Source organism: Ursus arctos, chromosome X (genome assembly GCF_023065955.2).
Source record: "Ursus arctos isolate Adak ecotype North America chromosome X, UrsArc2.0, whole genome shotgun sequence".
NCBI lineage: Eukaryota > Metazoa > Chordata > Mammalia > Carnivora > Ursidae > Ursus > Ursus arctos.
This window is the reverse complement of record NC_079873.1, coordinates 82275342-82302210: the sequence shown is the minus strand read 5'-3', so window position 1 is coordinate 82302210 and position 26869 is coordinate 82275342. Positions and strand designations below refer to the sequence as shown.

Genomic DNA, 26869 nt, shown 5'->3' with positions numbered 1-26869 from the left:
AAGTGAGTTTGTATAATATTAAGCAGTTGTCATTTATTAACATTTGAGCATCATACAGTCAACTATCAACACCCCCAGGGGTCAAGAGTTAGAGTATAGACTAGGGAAGTTTTCATTAAGGGAAATGAGAAGTCCACAAAAGAATGGAACATGTGAGTACAAGAGCTATGTCAAACAGTATATGTTTCCTATATAGTCTAATTTTAAGAATGCCAGTAAAAGCTCCCTTTATCCATATCTAACATGCCTAAATATTTCACCATTAGAGTCTCATTCCTTTGAAATAGCAAATATCCTTTAAAAATACATTTCATAGAGGGTATAATGCTAAGTGAAGTAAGTCAAAGAAAGACAGACACCACTTGATTTCAGTCATATGTGGAATTTAAGAAACAAAAGAAAGAAGAATGAACCCAAGCACTTAAGAAGGTCCTGGTGTGGAATGATACAGATCTTCCCTCTGAGAGCCTCTACAGCACCCTTTCAGTGAGAAGTTATTCTCCCTTTCTTTTTACTTCTCTGGGAGAAACTCGCCAAAGAAAGAAAGAAATTTTGTTGTCTGGACGTCAGAGGCAATTATCATATAATTGTCACTTTGGAGGGCCACCCCCTCTGACATTATAATTATCAAAACCTGGAGGATTTCTGTGGTTAAATTAATGACAATCATTTCCATCCAAAGTAATACTCCAGGCAATATAGGAGGCTAGCGAAAAACCAATGTTTTAGCAGTGTGGCTATTTCAAGTTGCTTATGATCAAAGTGGCAGCATTCCAATTATTTAGTTAGGCGTGTTGGTCCTATTTTTTTTTCTCATTGTGAATTAAGAATCTCCTGGTCCTTACACATATTTTGTAAGAAGTTTGCCATTTGTGTACTCCATGCAAAACTCCTCTGGACTGGAGAAAAAAAGATGGTGGAGAAGTAGGGGACCTTTATTCAGCTGGTCCCCTGAATTGAGCTGGATATCTACCAGACTATCCTGAACACCCACGAAATCAGACTGATACGTAGGAAGATACATCTGGATCTCTACGAATAAACATCTCCGGCACTGAGTATTGAGGTACGAAGCGGGGAGCCATGAATCCACACACAGATATCGGAAGATAAACGGAAGAGGGAGGGAGCCACCGCGCTCGGGCGCCGGGAAGCAGTAGCCACTTGTACTGGGGAGCGGGCCGGACTCACGGACCGACACCTGAGAGAAAGCAGATGGAGACTGTGAGCCTGGGAACGGGCGTGTGACCAGACTGAAAACCGGAGCTCCGGAGCGCTCACTCGAACTAGACTGAAACCAGAGATCTGGAGCACGCGCGGACCACACTGAAACAGGGAGCTCGGGAGCGTGCGCGGGACCCGGGGCGGCTGGCGGTGTTAGAAGCACAAAGGACAGAGACTTGTGGCCCTGGGAGCAAGGGCTGGGAGAGCGGTTGTGGGGCGCACAACCTGGGACGCTGCGGGGGTTTTTAGCAGAACCGACAGAAACAGGAGTTAAAGCGGCCAGGAGAGCTCTGTGGAGAGCTGACTGCGATCTCTCTGTTCTGAGACAGATGCTAGGATAAGGCCACTGCTGCTCTGACTCTCAGAAGAGTCACAGAAAACTGCCAGGGAAAGCCGCCAGAGAACAAAAGCCCTGAAATACAGGTTCGCATTGTGCCCATCCCCACCCCCCCTCGCAGGGGATGGGGCAACTCTACCCAAACAGGGTTCCCTGAGCATCAGCGTGGCAGGCCCCTCCCCCAGAAGGCAGGCTGAAAAATCAAGAAGCCCACATCCCTAAGGTCCCTATAAAACAAATGCACATTGCCTGGGTCCTGGTCAATAATTTGGGCTCTGGGCATCCCCAGAACCTCTCCTCGTCAGAATGACAAGGAGGAGGAATCCCCTCCAGCAAAGGAAGGAGACAGAGACTGTGGCCTCTGCCACAGAACTGATGGATATGGATATAACCAAATTGTCAGAAATGGAGTTCAGAGTAACAATGGTCAAGATGATGTGTAGGCTTGAAAAAAATATTAACGAAAATATTAACAAGAATATAGAATCTCCAAGGGCAGAAATGAGAGTGAATCTGGCAGAAATTAAAAATACTATGAATCAAATGCAGTCTAAACTAGACACTCTGACAGCCAGGATAAATGAGACAGAATAACGAATTAGTGAATTGGAAGATGGGATGATAGAAAAGAAGGAAAAAACGGAAACTTGGCTCAAAAAAATCCAATCTCAAGAATGTAGATTACGGGAGATTATTGACTCAATGAAACATTACAATGTCAGAATCATCAGCATCCCCGAGGGGGTGGAGAAAGAGAGAGGTCTAGAAGAGATATTTGAAAAAATGGTAGCTGAGAACTTCCCTAATCTGGCAAAGGAAACAAGCATTCCTGTCCAAGAAGCGGGGAGGACCCCACCCAAGATCAATGAGAACAGGCCTACACCACGTCACATCATAGTGCAATTTGCAAATATTAGATCCAAGGATACAGTCTTGAATAGCAGGGAGATTGGTAGGAGAAGGAAGGGAAGAATGTGTGGGGGGGAACAGAAGGGGGAATAAACCACGAGAGACTATGGACTCTGGGAAACAAACTGAGAGCTTCAGAGGGGAGGGGGGTGGGGGACTGGGATAGGCTGGTGATGGGTAGTAAGGAGGGTACATATTGCATGGTGCACTGGGTGTTATACGCAACTAATGAATCATCGGACTTTACATCAGAAACCAGGGATGTACTGTATGGTGACTAACATAATATAATAAAAAAACATTAAAAAAAAACTAAGGATGTACTGTATGGTGACTAACATAACATAATAAAAAATTTAAAAATTCCTCTGTACTCCTTCTGTGAGTTTTCTCCCATGATTTAATATTTTGGAATTAAAAAGTGAAACAAAATAAAGATGAACAAGGAAATACAAATCTGCAAAATGTAGAAAGCTAGTTTTTTGAAAAGAAATGGTAAGGAACATTCAGAAACAATAGAAAAAAATATACTACTTGATGCAGTCATGTATTCTAAATAAAAACATGCATCAATACTCATATGAAATTGTGAGGAGAGAGAAGAGGAAGAGGAAGAAGAAAGGAGGAAGAGGAGGAGGAAAAGAGAAGAGAAAGAGAAGGAGGAGAAAGGGGAGGGGAAGAGGGAGGAGAAAGGGATAGAAAAAGAGGAGGAGAAGCTGCTGATCAATCTAATATAATCTAATAATGTTCACAAAAGCAAATAATCAAGAGATGAGGAGGAATAATATGCATCTTCCCATTCTTATTTCAATTTTATATATGCGGTGCATATAATTTTTCCATCATTGATTTTTTTATTCACCCAACATAGATACTTTGTAGTTTTGGGGAGCACTAAAAGAGAGGCAGCAGCAACTTGATCTTCATATCTGTTGCAGATTTAATCTAAGCCTCTTCTGTGATATTCTAAGGGACACCAGGAATTCTTAACAATCATGTTATCACTATTTCTACCCCTTGAAATTACTCCCATTGGCCTTGAAACACAGTACTAAGATAGTCCGAATTTATAAAGCTTGTTGGGTGGACATTGTGCGGATAGAGCATGCAGGAACATAGGAACCCACAGGATCTCCTTAGAAAGGTGGACACAAAGAAATTCCACCCCCACTTGCCTGTTCCCCAAAAGACAGTCCAGGCATTTCTCTCACTTCTCATCCAACAATACCAGGAATGTATTTATGATTTATATCTTTAGATTTAGATATTGAAGACAGTAAATATACTCTGCTTATGGGGGTCATACATTAGATGGTTATCAATCATTTATATCCAAGTTCACATTCATTTTCATTTTTGTCTCAGAAAGCAGTGTCCTGAGAGAACCGGATGCTAACAGATCATTTAAATGATGGAGATGAGGGAGAAACAAGAAGAAATTGAGCCTTCTGAACAATTAAGGGCCCGGGAGTGGCTAAAAGGAGCAAGGAAGTCACCAAAGGTGAGCTGGACTGACTTCAAATGAAAAAAAAACAAAACAAAAATCTGACTTCCCAAGGTTGAGGATTAGTTCAAATCATTGAAACACTGGAAGATTTTCTTAACTATCACATTCTGAAGCAGTACCAGTGTGTGGCTTTAAATGTTCTGGAATCTAAATATTCCACCGATCACTATGTACTGGAATGGCTTTAGATTATCATTAGTCAGGACTATCAGTAACAAATACTTTGAGGCTAAATTGAAACAACACTCAATAGATATATTAAACTCTTTATAGATCTACCTGGACATTCTGACTAGAACATTTGATAATCGCTGAAAAGGCCACCATTTACAGTTTGGCAATAATGTGGCACCGTGTGACCAGTACAAGCTGACTGGTACAAGTGGCAGATTTGCACGGCATGCTTCTCCAACTTTTTAATAAATAAACATTTTTACTCACGAGGAGCCCCCTCGGCCATTTCAATAGCAGTGATTCCCACAGACCACACATCACTCTGCAAAAGAGAAAAATGACCCCAAAAAGTCATTAAACAATGGGAAACTAATAGTATTTAGAATCTCAAAACAATCTTTGGATGGGGGACTGTCAAAGTCAGAATCATTTTATGGGTTTTCTACAATGAACCTTCATTATAGGCTGGCATTATAGGAAGACGTTATCTGAGCTTGTGATGAACCGGTGACTGCACTACACAACAGGATGATATGGGACAGGGTTCAGTGTAAGGAAAATTCATCTTGAATGCATCACTATTGTTGCCTTAACTGAAATAGCAAAAGGAGCTTGCTGTGAAGAAATCCTATCACATAGATGTATTAGCTGTGCCATCTTAGGTAAATGATTTAAATGATTTTAAATGATTTAACTCTCTGTACGTCAGTTTCACTCTCTATAAAATGGAGATAATAATGATATCCATCTCATAGCACTGATATGAGTATTAAATGAAATAACATATATAAAGGCAGTCAGTTCCTCGAATATAGTAAATTGAGAATATAATTATTGTTATTCTGGGAAATTATATTCTAAGAGGCTCAAGGAAATTATCCTTGCTATTAACTGCACTTTGTTTTTTAGAATGTGGAAAGGGCACAGGGCTGGAGGTACACTCACTGCCTGGCTGGATGACTCCTACACAAGTTAACTGAATTCTGAGAATCTCGTTAGATTTCTTAGCTTGTGATGGTGTAAGTTGAAGCTTTCTTTCAATTTACATGGGGCTAAAATTAAAAATAAATAATTAATATAAGTGAAAGTCCTTGGAAGACTGCAAAAAGTTGTACAAGTATAAGGCATCCACTTAAAAGTTTTTGACAGCAAGCCACTTAAAAGAACATTATGCTTCCATAGTCTCCATAGCCTGTAATAGTACTAGACTATAAGCTCTCAATAGATTCACTTACAGATCAAGCAGAGGGCATTTAAGGGAAAGGGAAAAGAGATGAGACTTGAATTAATCAACTTCAAGTATTGAGTCCTAGGTTCCACACAACAAAAACCACAATGAATTGTTTGGATGACTTACGATGTGAAGAGTGAGTGTGGTTTTTCCAGTCTATAGCAAATGGAGAGTTTTCTTTCCACATCAGCTTTTTTGAAATGTGTATGTAGATGTATATTGTCTAAATTGCAGTTTCAGTGGAAATTTTAATAAATAGCATGAATTGTTACTTAATTTGTCTATTCCACTGATTTTCAGTGGTTTGGAGGTGAACCATGACAAGGATTTTCTCCATTACCCTGAGTAATCAAATTATTATTTTTTTTCTTTTTGGAGCTAAGTTACTGTGGGGATTAATAATTGGCTTTACATTCATTCATTTTTAAGTTTGCAAGGTTCTTTGCCCTGGAAGTTAAATTTCCATATAAAGCCACATAATATAATATTTTCCCCAAGAAGTTGCAAGCAACATGAACTAGACATTCTTCCTCAAATATAGATAATTCCCAATGGTCTACTTTGTCTACATTCTTAGAAAATATTATATTTATGCATATAATCAAACCACATATATGAATAGCAGCTTGTATTTCTTATTAGAGTTTAACATGAATGAATGAATTAGAGTTGCCCGCTTTTTATTCTTTCATCATCTAAAAATAAACATTAGTCAAAAGTCCTTTCCAAACTTTGATTCCCACTATCTGAATCCTCACACTTACTCTGTAATCATAGGAACGTCTCGGATCTTCATCACAGTCAATCACCTCAGGTGCCATCCAATATGGTGTTCCAATGAAACTATTTCTCCTCCCATTAGTTCTGCTCACCTGGGCACTCACTCCAAAATCCACTGCAAAATTCAGCATATGTCAAAATAATTAATCAGTAACAAAAAGCTCAATAAGTTATTGCTTTAACTTGGAAAGCCAATACAAAATCCACAATGGATAACAGATTTTCATTCCAGCCCAGAAAACTTTACCATGAAGTCTACTCCAGGAATACTGGGAAATAGGCTTTTGCTGCTATTTATGTTGGAAAGAAACTCAGAAGTACTATTATAAATCTACAGTAGGTTTGGCTGAAAGTTCACCATGAATATTAAAAATAAAGTTCCATCAGTATACCCTGAACCTCTGAAGTGATAACATATGTAGTGTTTGGACCTGCCACCAAGCTGGAGGAAGACCAGCACTATAAGCAACATCTAAGAAATCTAAAACCTATTAGTAGTTTATTAGGAAGCCTTGCTCATGACATTAGAAAGTCCTATTTCACCAATGAAGAAAAATGAGTTTTCTGCTAGAATTTAGTTTAAGTTCTTCTACAGATCTTCTGAATCAGATGCAAATATTTACTGTGGTATCTATATCTTAGCTTAGACTATAAAAGTTCAGTCTTCTATTCATCTGTGGGATACATTATATGAAAATATTTAGTATGGTATCCTCAGTAACAGACAGAAAAAAAAGGCTGAAGTAGACTGGGGTTATTTAGTCCAGAAAAAATAAGATGAAAAATGAAAGTAGATGAATTTTTTCAGGGATGAAAAATGAAGTAGATTTTCTAATTTAGAATGGTTTCCAGGAATCTAAAGGATGGAGAATAACACTGACTGAACAGTAGTTTGAAGTACTTAGGAGAAGAAATGAAAAATTAAAAAGAGTTTACAGTAGTCTTTAAGGAAGGATTTAACAAAACAAGAAATGTCTGTAATATGTGAAAATCATTATTGGGTGTTGAACAATCTTCTTATCTAGATTTTTTTTTGAGAATACATTAAATCAAAGTTCAGTGTTCTTACTATCCCCTGAGGGCCAACTTCAAGGGCCAAGAGATACCTATGAAGGCCATGAGCTAATACACATGACATTCAGGGAAGAAAATGAAAGGGGAAAAGACTAGAAGAAGAGTGATGGATGGAAGAAAAGGAAAAAAGAAAAGCTTGAAATTTAGATAAAAGTAGAGATGAGATCTCAACAATGGCATAGTTTAACCTTTCTTTAATAACCTAGGTACCAGAATGTAAGGATTATTGATCAATTGCAATTACAATACAATCACTTTCCAGTCTCTTTCCTTTCAATGCTCCCTCTGATGTCCTTGGGTTTGCCTTCTGCAACCTTCTCCTTACAATATGTTGCTTCAAAATATACTGGAATCTGAGAAATGTAAAACCCAATGTATAATGGTTGTATGTAAAATAAGCCTGATTAAATTCTAATGCAGTGCTAAAAGGTCTCTCCTACAGAGTAAAGTACATAAGCTTTAGTGCATGGACTTTGTGACAGACTTTTCAGTGGCTCTTCATTTACTTACAATGTCTCTTCCGTGTTGCAAATGGTAGAGTTGGCCAGAAACCTGACCCAAATATATGGGAGTGCTGCCACATGTGAACATAGTGTGTATGTAGCTTTGTGACAGACTATCTTTGTGACAGACTATCTCGCATTTGAATGTGAGATCCAAATTCCCCTTATATATTAACAGGGTCTTAAAATTACGTTATGCTAGCTTTGTAGCTTTTAGACACATAAGACATAATACATTTTCTTGAAATTACTTTTTTTCTTATTTCAAGAACAATTACCTCAAGATTCTTCCACAAATATTCTAGTCAATGAATGAACAAAATTTCTGCTGTGGTAGTTTTTGTTCATCAGGAAAATGGGAACTATCTTAAGGTCATGCTAGAGGCATGGTAGGCAAGAATAGATTGTCATTTAAAAATAATATAAGATTTAATAACCAGTGATTTATATTCTATATCAATGAGGTTATCTGCCATTGCATAGTACTGACATTATTCATATGGTATTATTTATAAACCAACCAACGATATTTATTTTAAACATTAAAAGATGCAGTAAGTTGTGCTCTGTGTGCCTGTGAGACAATATGTGTAGTTCTTTTCAAATAAATTATGCCATTTTGAATCCTGGAATAGAAAGCCAGGGACTTTCTGGTCTTTTGATTTCTAATTCTGAACTTGATTTGGATATTATGGGAGCAACTGATATCAGTTCTTTAAATATTTGAAGGAAAATTCCAAAGAAGCAATTTGTACTTAAGTAATTTAAAAGTTCTTTGATATTATTTGGAAAATATGATTTTGTGATGTGGAAGAATTGCCTTTTTGTTTCCTTGTTCATGGCACAGAACCTTGCACACAATAAATACTCAATTCAATTACTCAAATAAATATAATATCTATACTTAATAGAGAGTAAAACAATTACCAAAATGTAAGCCTTCCATTATAACTTAAAAGCTTTTAACTACATGATTTCAGAGAAGCAGTAAAAGGTGCGTTTTTCTTCTGCTCCACCTCCCTCCCCAAACAAATTTCCAAATTTTGACTGGTTTTGTAAGCAAGGAAAACACAGCCTAAATAAGTAGAGGATATTGTCCAGTGACATGATAAAAAACACAGTTGTCTTACAGGATTCTTCTCCATTAAAATATTGGAGGCCTCACTTAAAGTACAAGAACAAACTTACCAAGTTTTACTTCAGCATTATGAGTCAGTAGCACATTCTGACCTTTGATGTCCCGGTGAATTACACGGTGTGCATGAAGATGAGCTAAGCCCTGCGCATAGATAGATATATATTTATTTAGAAAGTCACAGCCAGTATATATATTTTCTCTTTTTCTGGTACTGTTCTTAGTATTTTTGGAAGAACTTTTGGTAAGAAAAATGGCCCAGATTTGCATTTTTCAGACAAAATTCTTTCTTTAGGCTGGAATTACTACAACCAGTTCCCAGAAATACTACTTTTGGCTATAAGGAAAGGAAAATAAATCAGGACACCCATGAAAGGAAAAGAACACCAAAAAGTAATGTTTGTATACATTGGGCCATTTACCTTCCTTTCTAGTCTCCATATTTCCAACTAACCATAAGAGTGAAGACCTGGACATCTTAAATATCATAGCTCAGTCATTGTTTTACTCTATTCTTCATCCAACCATTTGTTTAATCCAAAATATTTTCTAGTCAACCTTGTAGGCTGAGAATTTGGGGGAATATGGAAATTCATTTTAAAGCATTTGCAATTTGTATTGGCTTACCATGCTGGATCCAGCCCACTCACCACTAAAACTAACCTGTGACCCGCTTAACCCGTGACCTGGCTTCAGGGAGATTTCTCCAGATAATAACTGGGGATTAATAATAGAAGTGACAGTAAAAACAGCTAATAATTATTGAGTCCTTTATTTTATTTTAGCTTTTGCCAGGGACTGTGCTAAGTGCTTTACATAGAGAAAATTATGAAATCAACACTTCAATCCTTTGAGGAAGGTACTAATATCACCCCATATTACAGTCAAGAAAAGTGAGATCTTGAAAAATTAAGTAACTGATTCAAGGACACAAAGCTAATATATGGTGAACAAGAATTTAAACTCAGTCCAGAGTTTACTCAACTAATTACACTATTAGCACAAGTGAATCCAATTAAGATGGGAGGAAGAACATTCAAACATTATATATCAGTGGTGCTATCCAGTTCTGTTAATATCCTCCTCTGGTGACCCTAAGCACTTAAGCCACGAAGAAAAATTTGAATGTGGTAGATTAAGAAGATTGTTCTTACCCAATTTGGTATTCAAAATAAAACAAGTTTTTAAAGCAGGGTATTATTCAAATAGGATATCTGTTTGCAAAATGGTTATGGAAGGTTTGGGGCCATTCAGTAAAACAACACTGACTTTCGTCTCACTTTTTCTTAATCTCTAATGATAGTGCTACTTTTTTTTTTAAAGAACTCTAAAAGTCCGAATAATGTAATAAATATTCCAAGTGGTTATTTCCATGATCCAATGAACATAACAGTCTAACTCTGACAGAGCCATTAAAGGCCATGATTTGGAAGGGCCTGGCTACCCATCTTGCAATCTACCTAAAGTTAAGGACATCACCTGAAAATCTGCTCTCTCTAAAGCCATTTGGGTTTTTTGGGTATCTTGATCCAGAGGTTATGTTCAGAATTCTTAAACTACCCTATATAGGCAGGTATAAGGTACATTGCATATATCACTCCCAGGTGTTTTCAGGGCCAGGGAAGAATGACTGTATGAAGACTCACCTGAAGGATTTCTCGGCAGATATAAGCAATCCAATCTTCTTTCAAACTCTGATTTCTGGTCATTCTCACTACATCAGTGACAGAGCCTGCTGCACATAACTCCATCACCATCTGCAGGGAAGCCAGTAAAGTGTCAAGAATTAAAAAGTAATTCTCTGAAAATATCTGGAGAGTTTTAGTCCATATGGCTTGTATTTATATGTGATGTTTAGAGATTAAGACACTGCAAAGACTGGCTCAATTGCCTGGTGGAAGTCTCTAAAGGCTAGTGGAATTAAAAAGAGTTGGAACATATCCAAGGATCTGTGGAAGGAGGAAAGGCAGGCATCACACCAGGGTTATTTAACTAGGAGGTGGAATTTTTTTTAAATAATTTTTATTTTGTTATATTAGTCACCATATAGTACATCCCCAGTTTTTGATGCAATGTTCCATGATTCATTACTTGTGTATAACACCCAGTGCACCATGCAATATGTGCCCTCCTTAATACCCATCACCGGCTTATCCCAATCCCCCAAGCCCCTCCCCTCTGAAGCCCTCGGTTTGGTTAGGAGGTGGAATTTGAGCTAAGACTTGAAGGATAGATAGTGTTTGAATATACTGAGAAGGAAGAACATTCAGATTATTGAAAACAGAATGATCACATGCCTTTAGAAACAAGCTTGTACAGGAGACAAGCCTGAGAGATGACTGGAGTTCAAGGGAAAAGACCATTGAGGGAACAGTTTGATGGCAAGTGAAAAAGCAGGAAAGAAGGATCTCAAAAGAATGTACCCCTCAAAATTAAGACTAGATTTGTTTTTATTGCTGTTTTGTTTTTATTTTACGTTCTAGATTATTTTCCCCTAAGATACTGGCAAACTATAATTCCGAGGGGGAAACTATCAATTGCATTCCTATAAGTCATTTTTTTCCCAAATGATTTTATTGCTAAGGAAAGTCTATTTTAAGGCTATTATAATTGACAGCATCTCATTCATTTATTACTTTATTAATAAAACCAATTTCTCAGAAAATCGATCTTTTTGCCATCAATGAATCAGGGGCCCAACTAGTAAATTTCCTTTCCCATTTTAGCTAACTAGAGGACTGGACAATGTGAAAGAGAATATATCTATTATAATCAACCCAGCAAACTTTTCATAAAGCACAAGGTTATGCATTAGTGCCTGTGTCAAAACTGCTATATAAATATAACAAAACATGTCATTTTTTGAACTGTAGGCAAGTTAGTTAATTTTTGCTGTAGAAGAAGGAAACCAAAAAGATACGCCCCAAATCATGAATATTTTAAAGTATACCTTATTTCCTTTTGGAATACTAACATTTTCTTTTCAGAAAATCACTCTTTTAATTAACAACAACTAATATTATTGCATGTATTTCACCTGAGTATGCTCTCACGAAACAGAAGAGAAGAAACAGACTAACAAAATCAATAATACAGATAAGCCACACAAGTTTAATTTTCATGTTAACTATATTAAATGTGCACAAAAGGTACATCTGTGGTACTGGAAGAAAAGGGATTCATTTTAAACCATGACAAACCTGAATTAAAGCCATTCACTCATATTGCAAGTGAATTTTAAGTTCCTATGGGTCAGGGACATGTCTCTTCAGCTCATCCATGTAAGCCCAGAATCTAGCAGAAGGAGTGACAAATTGATGGTTTTTTTTTTTTAAGATTTCATGTATTTATTTGACAGAGAGAGAGAGCATGTATGCTCAAGCAGGGGGAGCTGCAGATAGAAGGAGAGGGAGAAGCCGGCTCCCTGCTGAGCAGGGAGTCCAATGGGGGGCTCGATCCCAGGACCCTGAGACCATGATCTGAGCCAAAGGCAGATGCTTAACCAACTGAGCCACCCAGGCACCCCAAATAGATCGTTCCGAATGAATATGTTAAATGATTGAATGAATTGAGTACTGATAAATATATCCAAAAAGGAGATTGCTATACAGTTAAGAGGAAAAAAAAACCTTGTAAGTAAAAATGTATTGAAAGACAAATTTTGTGGGGCGCCTGGGTGGCTCAGTCATTAAGCGTCTGCCTTCAGCTCAGGGCGTGATCCCTGCATTCTGGAATCGAGCCCCACATCAGGCTCCTCCTTTGGGAGCCTGCTTCTTCCTCTCCCACTCCCCCTGCTTGTGTTCCCTCTCTTGCTGGCTGTCTCTCTCTCTGTCAAATAAATAAATAAAATCTTTAAAAAAAGAGAGAGAAAGACAAATTTTGTATGCCAAAAATATACCAGTAGCCATTAAAACTGTGCAGCAATAAAATGTCAACTGGTTGTCAGACAAAAGAAGATATACTTAACTGGACATTTGGAAGAAAATAGAGTTAAAGTGAAGATTCGAGGTTCTCAAGCTGTGGTACCCAGACCAGTAGCATCAATATCACCTGTGAACTTGTTAAGTTCAAATTCATGGACCCGCACCCCATACTAACTGAATCAGTAACTCTATGGGTGGAGCTCAGCCATCCGTGTTTTATCAGGCTTTCCAGAAGATCCTGATGCATGCTAAAGTTTCAGAACCACTATCTCAATTCAATCCCTTGTTGAAAACCTTTCTATAATGTCCACTGTCCTTCAAAGTCCATTATACGAAGTGTAACAATCTTCCCTTGACAACTGAAGATTCTGAAAAGTCTTGGTTATTATTTTGAAAAAAAAAAAAACAACAACAGTGCTATTCTTGACTTGAACTGGAAATGGAAATGTAGCCAGCAAGTGTACACTGACCTCACTTATGTTCTAAATATCTCTTTTTAAATAAACATATTTTTGACCAAAGCTCATTTTCTTGTTTTTGACTATTTCTGCTATAGTGGGAAGGAGCAACAATTCTAGCAACTGTAGTGTAGGTTTGAGATACCCTCTAAAACTTATATCTCATTGATCAGTAATTTGTGATAGTATAGCATAAATAGGCTAAGGAAAGGATAAGTCAACTAACATTTAGAAAAGAACTCCTGGGATTTATGTTTAAACATAAGTGTATATACTTAGAAAAATTTAAATGCACCCATATGTTCATGCCAAATGCTAATTAGGATTGATATTTATCCAGTCATTATTTTTAAGTCCATCAGGTAGTCTCCTTAGCCATACCTCTAAATTACCAGCAAATGTACATAAAAAGTTAAAAGCAGCAAAACTGTATTTGACAAGAAATATGTTAGATATTCCCAGTGTTCATTTGAGTCCTCCCCTATTTTACCCTGAAACCCCCTGCCAGGAACTTAAGTTTCCTGAAATTATTCCATATTTATCACTTCCATCTCCAGGAATCAGAACACAGTTTGCTATACTACTTTGAGCAGTTGAGTTCCTAAATTTTCCTGTGGTGCACAAAAGTACAAAAGTGACATCTCAGCTTATGAAAATGTATTTCCTCAAGTGAGACTTAGTCTTAGGAAATAAGATCAAGGTAATTAAATACATACCCAAAGCTGGTGCCTCTGGCCAGAGGGGCTCAGCTTGAAAAAAGCACCATAGAAGGACACAATGTTTTTGTGGAAGGAGTACTTCTTCAAAAGGTTGAGTTCAGTTCTGAGATCCTCTTCCTCATCCTGCAGAATAAGAATAGACAGTAGACAATAAAACTCCTAAGCTATGCCAGTTAATAACTATGGGATTCTAAACTATGGTAGAAAAAAGGAAATCCTATGGCTACCCATTATGTCACAGAGCAATTTATAATAAAACCTCAACTAGAAATGTCGGAGAACAGAGACCTCTGGTTAACTGGGAATTTGGGAGAAAACAAAGCTTAATTGAAGATCCTTTAAATTCATTGGTTCTCAAAGTGTGATCCCTGAACCAGCAGCAATCGCCACTGCATAAAGTTTTCAATGAATAGAATCGTTACATTTTTGTTTATTTTGTGGCAGTTTTGTTGAGATATGATTTACATACCTATAATTCATCCATTTAAAGTGTAAAATTCAATGGTTTTTAGTATATTTACAGAATTATACAACCATCACCACAATCCATTTTAAAACATTTTTATCACCCCAAAAGGAAACTTCATACTCTTTAGTTATCACTCCCAAATTCTGCTACACACACATCCCAGCTTTAATGAACCACTCATATATTTTCTATTTCTTTAGATATATCTATCTTGGACATCTATGTGGAATTTTCCGACTTTTTTTCCCAAGATTCATCCATATTATAGAACATATTATTATTTTATTCATTTTCACTAATCAGTTGAAAGACATTTGGGTTATTTCCACCTTTTGGCTATTATGAATAATGATGCTGTGGGCATTCATATCAAGTTTTTGTGTGAATATATGATTTTATTTCTTTTGGTCATACCCAGTAGTGGAATTGTTAGGTCAAATGCTAACTCCGTATTTAACATTTTGATGAAATGCCAAATCGTTTTCCAAATGCTGCACCTATTCATACTCCCAAGAGCAATGATCTTTCCAATTTCTCCATACTCTCACCAACACCTATTATTTTCTGTTTTATTATTATAGCCATCCTAGTGGGTTTCAAGTGGTATCTCATTGTGGTTTTCCCTTGCAATTCCCTGATGACTAATCATATTAATGATCTGTTCATGTACTCGTTAGCCATTTGTATATGATCTTCAGAGGAATGTCTAATTGAAAACCTTTGCCCCTATTTCTAATTGGGTTATTTGTCTTTTTATTATTGAATCGTAAGATTTATTTATATATTCTAGATCCAAGTACTTAATAAGGTATATGATTTGCAAACATTTTCTCCCATTCTGTGGGTTGTCTTTTCACTATCTTGATAGTGTCTTTTGAGAAACAAAATTTTTAATTTTGATAAAGTCTGGTTTATTGATCTCTTGTCTTATTGTTTTTATTTTTGGTGTCATATCTAAGAATCCATTGCCAAATCTAAGGTCATGAAGATTTATTCCAATGTTTCCTTCTAAACATTTTGTAGCTCTAGTTATCACATTTTGACTTTTGATCATTTTGAGTTAATTTTCATATAAACTAGGGGTGTAAGTTAATTCTTTTATGTGTGGATATCTAGTTGTCTCAGCATTATTTGTTGAAAAGACTATTTTTCTCCATGAATTGTCTTTGCACCCTTGTCAAAAACTCATTGACCACAGATATATGGAAACAGTCTTATTCCACTGATCTGTATATCTATCCTTATGCCTATACCACACTGACTTGGTTTATGCCTCATTGCATTTTAAAGGAACAGGTTTGATCTGTGCTAATCTTTTATAAAGGTATGCTTAAAGTCATTTATTTTCTTAATCACACCAGTGATACATAGGGAAAAATGTATTTATATATATATGAAGTTAAATATGTAAATGCTATATACTCACTGAATATTTCCTTCTATTAGTGGCAACAGTTGAGTATATATTCCTCCAATCATTTTTATTCTTCCAGAATATATATATCTCACTACTCTGCAACTTGCATGTCTTATTCAATACCTAGAGGATATGTTTCTATATCAATAAACATAAATGCACTTATTTTTTATGGATGCCTAGAATTGTGCAGATTAAAGATATGGATCTGCCACTCAGGGGACAGGTCAGGGCTAAAGGTACTATTTTTGAGGATTATCTCTACAGTGATAATTGAAGCTCTCCTTTTCTATGGGATTGCCAAGGTAGAATACATAATTTCAAGAGATATTTTTAGTAGAAGACAGTAGGATGTCATCAAAAAAGAGCCTCTAGGGGCACCTGGGTGGCTCAGTTAAGCATCCAACTCTTGATTTGGGCTCAGGTCATGATCTCAGGCTCCCAGTGCAGAGCCTGCTTAAGATTATCTCTCCCTCTCTTTCCACTTCCTTCCCTCCCCACCCCATCTTTCTCTCCCTCTCTAAAAAAAGAAACATCTACATTGGGCATTAGGACACCTGGGTTTTACCACTAATAGCTAAAAGTTGGAAATTTACTTAATCTTCCCAAAATTGAATTTATCCTCAAAAATCTGATGGAAGTTGGCTGCCATTACCTATCTCCATGGAACATTAATGGAGCCAAATGGGATAATTAATGTAAAGTTCTTTGAAGTCCTTGAAAGAAGACTGTTATAAATGCAAGGTATTATCATACAGTATCTTTGTTACTTGACTTTCTCATTTGCATTAGAGTGTTATCAGAGCTATACACCTTTTTCCACTTTTTGCCCTAATCTACAAACATCAGCAACTTTTGTTTCCATCACATTTGTTTTACTGGGGTGAAATGGAAAGCTATATTCTCTCCCTAAGATTCAGCTGTCCCCTTATACCAGGACAACCAAGTAGTTTCCATATGTTCCATAATCTATCTGTAACTATTCTTAGCCAATCTGAAAAAAGCTCTTTGCTTCTCAATAATTTAAAAATCATCACACTTTATGAGTATACAGGTGCAATGCTTTGGAGAAAAATATCTTACAATGTTAACTTTAAAAAAGTAACTTAAATTGTAAGGAATTTCCAACGAGCATATCATTGGTTTATGCATGTAGGTATCATATCCCTAACTTAAAGGAAGTTACATACAAAGAAATAAGATTCACGTACATGAATGATATGACCATTGATGAATCCAGGATAGTGCATAATGAAGTTGAGTGTGATATGAAATCACTCAGGAAGTGATTACACTTGACAAATGGATTAACCACCTGGGTCCTCTGAATTCTTACTAGCTCTAAATTTCATTTGATTATAAATAAGAAAGTTCTACTGTATCTATAAAAGTTCAATTTATATAACCTTTTCAAGAGTATTCTTATTGTACAAAGTAAATACATATAGTAGTATATAAAGAAAAGATTTGATCAAAAAGTGTAATTTTTATTACATTTTTTTATTTGAGTATATTTGACATACAATGTTACATTAGTTTCAAGTATATGACTTAGTGATTCAATTTCTCTATATGTTATGCTATGCTTACCACAAGTGTAGGTACCATCTGTCACCACACAATACTGTTATAATATCACCGACTGTATTCCCTATCCTCACCTTTCATCCTTGTGACTTACTCATTCCATAACTGGAAGCCTGTATCTCCCACTCCCCTTCACTTGTTTTACCCAACCCCTTACTTTCTCCCCTCTGGCAACCATCACTTTGTTCTCTGTATTTATAGATCTGATTCTGCTGTTCGTTTATTCATTTGCTTTTTTAGATTCCACATGAGTGATATCATATGGTATTTGTCTCTCTCAGTCTGACTTATTTTACCTAGTAGAATGGCTAGAATTAAAAGACAAGAAATTACAAGTGTTAGAAAGGATGTGGAGAAAAAGGAACCCTCATGCAATGTTGACAGGAATGTAAATTGGTATATCCACTGCAGAAAACAGTATGGAAGTTCCTCAAAAAACTAAAAATAGAAAAGAAGCCTTTTTAATTAAAAGTAGTTGAGCTCCTGTTCTGAAATCCAGTGATAAAGGATACCTTTGACTTCTTTGGGGCAATGAATCAGAAAAGGGCCAACTGGCATGAAAAGTAATTAAGGAATTAACCTCTATCTTTAGTTCTCCCCAGAATTTCCTTCACTTACCTTGACTTGAAGACCTGAGCAGGGGAAAATGTATTTTCATCTTTGAACTGAAATTAATAGGTAGCTGAATATATCTAATATATCTAATGAATATATCTAATCAGTTATCAATTTCCTTCTTAGCGTATTCTCCCCCAGTAGATAAGATGGGCATTTTTTAAATATTTAGCTGTAGTGTGGTTGGACTTTAAAATTTGTTATGAAATAAATATAAGGCAATGTAGTAGGTTCTGAAATGTCCCCAAGAATTCATAATATACCTTGAAGAAAGTCTGAAATCTCAGAAAAATGACTAGCAGCTGCAGACCATTCTTTAATATTTCCCTGGGATTTTCCAGTGGATTTACCCATAAATATTCAACAACTAGAAAATAAATCTAAATACCTATTTGTCTTTGGGGGAAGGAGATGGGTCCTAGTTTCTCCAGCTGGAAACCCAATGACAGGTTCTCTCTTTGTATTTATTGTGTAATAAAGGCAGAAATAAATAAAACAATCAACTTGTAGCATGAGAATTCTATAGAAGTTCAAGTTCCAGTCTCATCCCAGACTCCTAAGGAAGCTCAGTTAATAAGCTCCCTTTGAATTCCCTTAACCTGTTTTCCACAAAGCTAAAAGTTGATCCTTGTGACTTTCATTCTTGCCATGTAGGACCACTGAACTTTCTGCTTTCTCTCTGATGTGGCTGTCCTTTGAAATGGTAAAACATTTGTCATCATATAGAAAAAAACTCAGGAACTAGCAATTTTGTATGTACATGGACACTCTCAGTTAGCAAGACACCATGGTTGTTTTGAAAGGAATATGAATTCATAAAGAGTGTGATAAATCGGCATGAGATGATAGTGTGGGGTGAGAACACAAAGAACATGTAAAAGAGAAGCAGGGGCCAGACTGAGTCCTTTAATTTGTTTGGTAGTTTGATTATCAAAGAGCTTCTTTTCTTTCTTTCTGAGTTAGAAAGTTCATGTCCCCAAGCAAGAATAGAATGGCTGGGCTCCAGGCAGCTATGCAGTTGCATTTGACCATAGTTTTAACCCTGTTTATAAGTAGGGCAAATATTCTGGTGCCATTTTACCTGTGAGGAATCTGAGGCCTAGAGAGGTAAGACCAGTTTTCCAAGTATTTCTCAGCTAAATTTAGGGGCAGACTTAGGATTTAAACTCGTGTGTCTGGACTTTCACATTATTGCTATTTCTATAAACCCTTGACTCAAAGAGATGCGTGTGCAGGTCACAAACTTCTTATCCCAAAGGATTCAGGATGATTTAGAGATACTAACTGGCTGATCAGCTAGCAGTTATTTTTCTTACCAAAATATATAATCAGAGAGTTCAAAGTTCCCAACTAGAAAAACTTTTAAGAGTGAGTTTCCCACATAAATGTAAACTCCCCCAAAACCAATAAACCAAGATCAGATATGTTTGGAAAGCATTAGTATGTTTGCCATTCTCAATTAACAGGAAGTTGAGCTTATGAGAAACACATAAGTACATTATATCCATCAGGCCAAGTGGGTAATTTAAAACTCTCACACATATCCCAGTAATATGATGCTATAGCATTTCCTGGCTCAGGGCCAGTTGATCCCAGAGTAGCCTGAATATCCTATTTTTTGTCAAAAAGCGGCAGCTCAAGGATACCACAACTTCCTTTATAATTTCACCCAATTCTAGAACCAAAATATTTTTCCCTGTGGAAAGAATACCACAGAGCATTTGGGGAAGAAAGGGATTTATTAACAGAAATGTTTGATGAAACCGAAATTAGTCAAACAATTATATTTTTCATGCCTTATCCTTTGCAGCTTCTTGATCTACCAAAGTGTGTTATTAATCAGCACTATATGTTTCATTTGGATATGCTTTGTTTTCTGAGATACATTGTAAACAAAACAGGAACCTGGTGCTTACTAGATGAATCATGAAGCTGTTTATCCATACCTTTCTAATATTAATACAAAGTCTTTCTGAATGTGATTGTGTTAATGGAAAAAGTTATTTTGAATCTTGAGATCATATTTATTTATTTATTTTTTTTTAAAGATTTTATTTATTTATTCGACAGAGATAGAGACAGTCAGCGAGAGAGGGAACACAAGCAGGGGGAGTGGGAGAGGAAGAAGCAGGCTCCTAGCGGAGGAGCCTGATGTGGGGCTCGATCCCATAACGCCGGGATCACGCCCTGAGCCGAAGGCAGACGCTTAACCGCTGTGCCACCCAGGCGCCCCTGAGATCATATTTATTAAGGCACAAAAGGTTGAAAATATTTGAATACCAGATAGCGAAGGAGGAAGGTAAGAAATAAAGATATCAATGAGTTATATTGTAAGAGCAGGAATTCCGCTTTTAAACCCACAGAATATTTTGATAGATCACTAACATCTACCAAAAAAGAATTTTCTTCGATCTTATTCTAGAGTCAGAAAATTATTAGAGTCATAGAGATTGCTTTGTAAGACAGTTAAAAAGCTTCAAGTAGGAAGCATATTCACACTTCTTTATGTATTCAAGCACTGTGCCAGATGTCTGAAGACTTTTAGGTTGGATAGCCTGTGGTTTTCTGTCTGCTATTGTTCTTACAATAAAAAAGAGTAGTCCTCATTTAGCTCATATGCAATAGCAATGTTTCTTAGAATCATAATGGGGGACCAGCCAGTCTGGAATACCCTGAAAGGTGTAAAAAAAGACCTTGCAAAGGCCAATTTAAGGCAAAATTTTCTCTTGGTTTCATTCTCTTTTGTTGCTACTCAGCTAAAGGAGTCTATGTTCTGTGGATATAATCAATCCTTCACCTGCTGTCAACACTTACCTGTTCAGGGAACCATTTCTTCTAGCTCCTGCTTTCTGACAGATGTTAGTGTTCAAATATAATGATTGAATCTATGTGAATGTGTTAAAGGATAATATGTTATCTCTTCCAGGCAAGAATATTTTAGTGGCGGCCTTCTACAGATAATGATACAAAGGGTTAGTTTAAAGTTGAACATTAAAGGAAAGACAACTTGAGAGCTAAAGGGGACTTTCAGTACTCACGCTGTATCTCCATCCGACAGACTTTTGATATTTATTCACTCTCACTCTCCTTCCTATTTCAGGTAAAGGGGTCTGCAAGACCAAGAACAAAATGTTATTAGACCCATTGGTACACTCTGAAAATGATTTATTTTTAAATATTTTGTGTTATTTTGGCAATAAATTGAAGAGTAACATAATATTCTTCTTGTCTCAATTTTCACTAATAATTTTACTTAAAAAATCAGATTTTTAAAAAATTTTTTATTATATTATGTTAGTCACCATACAGTACATCCCTGGTTTTTGATGTCAAGTTCGATGATTCATTAGTTGCATATAACACCCAGTGCACCATGCAATACATGCCCTCCTCACTACCCATCACCAGCCTATCCCATTCCCCCACCCCCCTCCCCTCTGAAGCTCTCAGTTTGTTTCTCAGAGTCCATAAAGGGATAAAGAAAGGGGGGGCAATCAGAGGGGGGAGTGAAGCATGGGAGACTATGGACTAAAAAATCAGATTCTTATATATATAGAAACTTAGCACTAAATTCATAATAACAGATTTAACTGCCATATTAATGGGAAAATTACAATTTGAAGTTAGTAAAGTGCTATTTCGCCTTACAAAACGAAGTAATTGAAACTATCTATGGGCTGAACACACTTCTTAAATATTTCAAAATTAGAGTATCTCAAATGTAGATTAAATATAGGTCAAAAGCTTTTCAAGTCAAAACAAGGAACTAAGTATTTTAGAAAGTTGCACTCAAAAAGTAATAGGCTGATTATTTGGAAGCCATGGTTTGTAGGGCAAAATAAATCCACAAACTTCAAAATCCCTTGAAATTCACATTGGTTTACAACATTTTTTTCAGCATTTGACATTTATCGACAAAATAAAAAACATAAATCTCCTTAAATAGTTTCAGCAATTCACTCCCTGCACAAATTGGAAAGGAACAGTTTATGGCATTGACAACAGTTCAGTGAATATGTATAGTTTTTCAATCATAACATTTGAGAATTTTTCTTTAGGGTATAGTGAAGTGAAAATTTTTTGACCTTTGCTATGTTCACGCTAATATTATCTTGAGAAAGTGAGGCACTCACTCTAAAGAACGAAGACAGAAATCAGTGCTTAGCAAATTCTAAGACAATATTATGAACCATGACACAACTTTATGAATGTTAGCAGGAGCAGTGCCAGTTAAACTGTCTCTCTTGCTCATCTGTCAGTATATGCCTGAATAATGTGCATCTCTGGCAAGGTCTTTCCTTCTACCTGTCATTGAGAATCTAATGGCTTCAATTCTCAAAAGGAATGGTTGGGACAGGGAAAAGTATGTGATGGAACACAGGAGGATGAACACAATAGTAGAGGAAATCTCCTCTTTGCTATTCCTAGAAAGAGATAATCAACTAGAAATAGGCAAGAATATGGATATTTTCTTCATTCTTATAGAATGACAAAATATGTACACCTTTCATTGTAAAACATTTCTTATATGTAAATATACTAATTCAATAATATACTACACTAATAAATAGAAATAATATTAAGTGATAAATATAAAAATCCAGATTAACATAACATAATTATAATTATGTATGATAACGACTAAAAAACAAATATTTTCTGAGCTGTTTATCCCAAGACCATAGTCCATTAAGTGAACAGAATATGGACAAGATATATTACCTTACGAGCATTCATCACTTTAACAGCTGTAAATGCACCAGTTTTTTCATGGAGTCCCTGAAACATAGGATAGTAATAAACATTAAATGCTATCTATATAATCAAGAAGCAAGCATTCATGGATGAATGGATAAATATATATAATGGATATATATAATGGAATATTATTCAGCCATAAAAATAAGAAAATCTTGCCATTTGCAATAACATGGATGGAGCTGGACAGTATAATGCTAAGTGAAATAAGTCAGAGAAAGACAAATACCATATGATTTCACTCATACGTGGAATATAAGAAACAAAACAAATGAGCAAAAGAAATAAAAACAACAAATCAGAAAACAGACTCTTAACTATAGAGAACAAACTGGTGGTTACTAAGGAGGAGGTGGGGGATGGGTGAAATAGGTAAAGGGGATTAAAAGTACACTTATCTTGATATGCACTGAATAATGTATAGAATTGTTGAATCACTGTATTGTACACCTGAAACTAATATAACAATATATGTTTACTGGAATTAAATTTTTTAAATAAATAAATAATAAAATTAAATAAGGTCAAACATTGTAGCCTATTATGGAATATAGCATATTACATATAGAAGAAATATCAGGTATTATATAGAGAACAGATATATTAAATTGTGAATATTTTATTTTATTTCAAAAGATTTATTTATTTTAGAGAGAGAGAGTGCAAGTGGGGGAGGGGCAGAGGGAGAGGGAGAGAGAGAATCTTAAGCAGACTCCCCACTGAGCATGAGCCCCATGTGGGGCTTTATCCCAGGACCCATGAGATCATGACCTGAGCTGAAATCACAAGTCCAGTGCTTAATGAATGGAGATGCCCAGGCGCCCCTAAATTATGAATATGTTAAAGAAACTCCAATCAGCTCACTTGAAAAATCAAGCAAGTTTATGGAGTAGTTTTGCTTTTTTGTGTTTGTATTAAAATAGTGGACATAATTGGCCATATGAAGGCATTGTTTTCTTTGTATCTTTAGTTGATTTACACGGCACCAGAGCATCGATATGAAAAGTAAAAATTTCTGATTGAAGATAGGGAAAAAGGAGATGTTAATACTCAACATTTTTTCAACCGATTATGTGGTATTATGCAGACATATCTTTTCAACGGACCCCTCTTAAACACTAAACAAGTTTTTCCATAACGATCACAGGTAAAATTGATACATAAGTAATCCAATGTCCTGTAAACTGTTTAGTATGTCCTCAGTCATGAGAAACATGATATTTATGAAAGGAAGAAGTCCTGAAAGATTCTTTCTTTTTTTTTAAAGATTTTACTTATTTATTTATTTTAGAGAGACAGAGTGGGAGCAGAAGGAGTAGCAGAGGTGGAGGAACTCTGCACTGAGCATGGAGCCCTATACTGGGCTCTATCTCAGGACCCTGAGATCATGACTTGAGCCTAAACCAGGAGCCAGACACTTAACCGACTGAGCCAACCAGGGACCCCCTGAAAGATTCTTTGTTACTGAAAACATTAGGAATTCTAAAAATTTAGTCTTATCTTAAATGCAAGTACAAGTTATAGATTTATAATTTTCAAAAATGGACATAGATGTTTGGAATCAGAGCTCTCATTTTATGGCTGGTGCCTTTTAAACTATTTCAACTTGTAGGGGCACCTGGGTGGCACAGTCGGTTAGGCATCCAACTCTTGGTTTCAGCTCAGGTCATGATCTCAGTGTCCTGAGATTGAGCTCCAGGGCGGGCTCCATGCTCAGCACAGAGTCTGCTTGAGATTCTCTCTCTCCCTCTTTCCCGGCTCTCCACCCTCTCTCTCTCTCTCTCTCTCTCTCTCTCACTAAATAAATAAATAAATAAATAAATAAATAAATAAATAAATAAATAAAATCTTTTAAAAATATTTCAACTTACAGTCATAGAAAAAAGTTCAGTTTTGTATTTATATGAGTAAGGTTTCAACTTAAAATATAATGCTTTATCTAGCAGAAGATTTGATTTGGGGGCTGTAGTGAGTTAGACAGTGTCTCCCCAAAATTTAGATTAACCCATAATTTCAGAATGTGACCTTAATTGAAAATAAGTTCTTTGCACATGTAATCAAGTTAAATGAGGTCATACTGGATTACAGTGGCCAATGACTGCAGTCTTGGTAAGAGAAGGGGGAGGGAGATTTAGACACAGAGACAGAGACACACACACAAAGGGAGGATAGCCATGTGAAGACAGACAAAACTGGAATGATGCAGCTATAAGCCAAGGGATTCCAAGGATTGCTGGCAACCACTAGAATCTAGGAAGAGGGAAGAAAGGATTTTTCCTTAGAGTCTTCAGAGGGAGAATGACCCCACAGCCTTCTAGCTTTGAGAACTATGAGAGAATAAATTTCTGTTGTTTTAAGCCACCTAATTTGTGGATTTGTTGCCACAGCTGTAGTAAATACAGGGGTATTCAAACAAAAGGACTGTCACTAGTCACAGCTCTCATGTGAAAGATAGCAACACTTTTTTACTTACAGAATGATCAAATGAGGGATGGTGTGTCTGAATAGTATCGTTAATATCTTAGGTAACATGTCAGTGAGTAAATGCAAAAGATCAACTGATTTCAGAAATGTGATCCTTAAATATATTACTTGTTTGTTGTCAAAACTCTTTTTATAAAGCATCCATTTTGAAGTATATGAATGCTATTTTTAGATGATTCCTACAAGTTCTCTCATCAAAATAAAGTCAACTCATCAAAGAAAATCAAAAGGAAAAGAGCTTTCTACCATTACCACCAATGTTACATGCTACATAAGTGTGTCAACACTTCCTATTTTCTCCCACTGATGAAACTGATAGGTTTTAATCCCATACATTTAAGGTTAATTTCAATCTTATTGAGCATGCCACTGTTTGTAAACGGGGTCATATGTCAGAAATGGATCAAAAGTCTTTCCAGTAACTAAAATATCTCTAGAAATGCTGCCACCTTGACTTGACTCCAGTTCTTGCCAAATAATTAAGCATTAAATGATTATACTGGTTAGATGCTTGTAGCACTGATGGGAAGTGGTGTGTGTTGCTGTTTTCAGTTTATGGAGTCAGGCCTGAGAGAATTAGGTCAAGGTGTTTTGTGTTGCATTGTGTCCTCCAAAAAATATGCTGAAGTTCTAACCTCTGGCACCTGTGAATGTGGCCTTTTTTGGAAATAAGGTCTTTGCAGATGTAATCAAGTTAAGATGAAGTTGTACTGGACTAGGGCTGGCCCTAAAATCAATGACAAGTGTCCTTCTAAGAAGAGGAAAATTTGGACACAGATACCCAGGGAGAATGCCATATGAGGACTGAGGTAGAAATTGGATTGATGTATATAAAAGTCAAAGAAAATTAGGATTGTTGGCAATCACCCAAAGCTAAAACAGGCAAGGAAGTGTTTCTCCCTAGAGCCTTCAGAGGAAAAATGGCCCAGCAGTCTCCTTGACTTCAGAATTCTAGCCCCCAGACTTGTGAGGGAAGAGTTTTGTTTTCTTTTTAAACCATCCAGTTTGTGGTAATTTGTTACAGCAGCCCTAGGAAATTGGTACACATAGAAGGATAGCAACTAAGCTAAGGGAATGAGCTGGACTTGGGATAGGGTTCAGAAACTACTAATTAATGTAGCAGGAAATGTCTAGAATCAGGTGACCAGTTTTGGGTGGAACATGACAGCTACCAAAAACTAAATTTTTAAAGGAAAGGAAAATGTGTAGGTTATTGACTGGTCAGAGAAAAGAAGTTAATAGTTTAGATATTAACCCTTTATGAGATAGATGGTTTGCAAATATTTTCTTCCATTCTATATGCTGCTTTCTATTTTGTTGATGATTTCTTTTACTGTGCAGAAGTTTTAGTTTGATGTAGTCTCATTTATTTTTGCTTTTGTTGCTTGTGCTTTTGGTGTCATATCCAAAAAAGCACTGCCAAGACTAACGTCAAGAAGTTTTTTCCCCTGTGTTTTCTTCTAGGATTTTTACAGATTCAGGTTATTTAAATCTTTAACACATTTTGAGTTAATTTTTGTGAGTGGTCTGAGATAGGTGTCCAATTTCATTCTTTTGTATGTGGA

General features: G+C 36.2%; 1 protein-coding gene across 4 annotated transcripts in view; it reads right to left on the bottom strand.

The window, feature by feature from the left end:
* NRK (Nik related kinase) overlaps positions 1–26869 on the bottom strand; it is a 128163-nt gene that overhangs the window by 47444 nt on the left and 53850 nt on the right. For all 4 annotated transcript variants that reach the window (XM_026488162.4, XM_057313442.1, XM_026488160.4 and 1 more), the window contains exons 3-9: positions 22785–22841; positions 21101–21172; positions 13972–14097; positions 10521–10631; positions 8928–9018; positions 6147–6277; positions 4419–4473 (exon numbers count right to left, since the gene is read on the bottom strand). In XM_026488162.4, coding sequence (XP_026343947.1) covers positions 4419–4473; positions 6147–6277; positions 8928–9018; positions 10521–10631; positions 13972–14097; positions 21101–21172; positions 22785–22841 — 643 coding nt within the window. The remainder of the gene's footprint in view (positions 1–4418; positions 4474–6146; positions 6278–8927; positions 9019–10520; positions 10632–13971; positions 14098–21100; positions 21173–22784; positions 22842–26869) is intronic.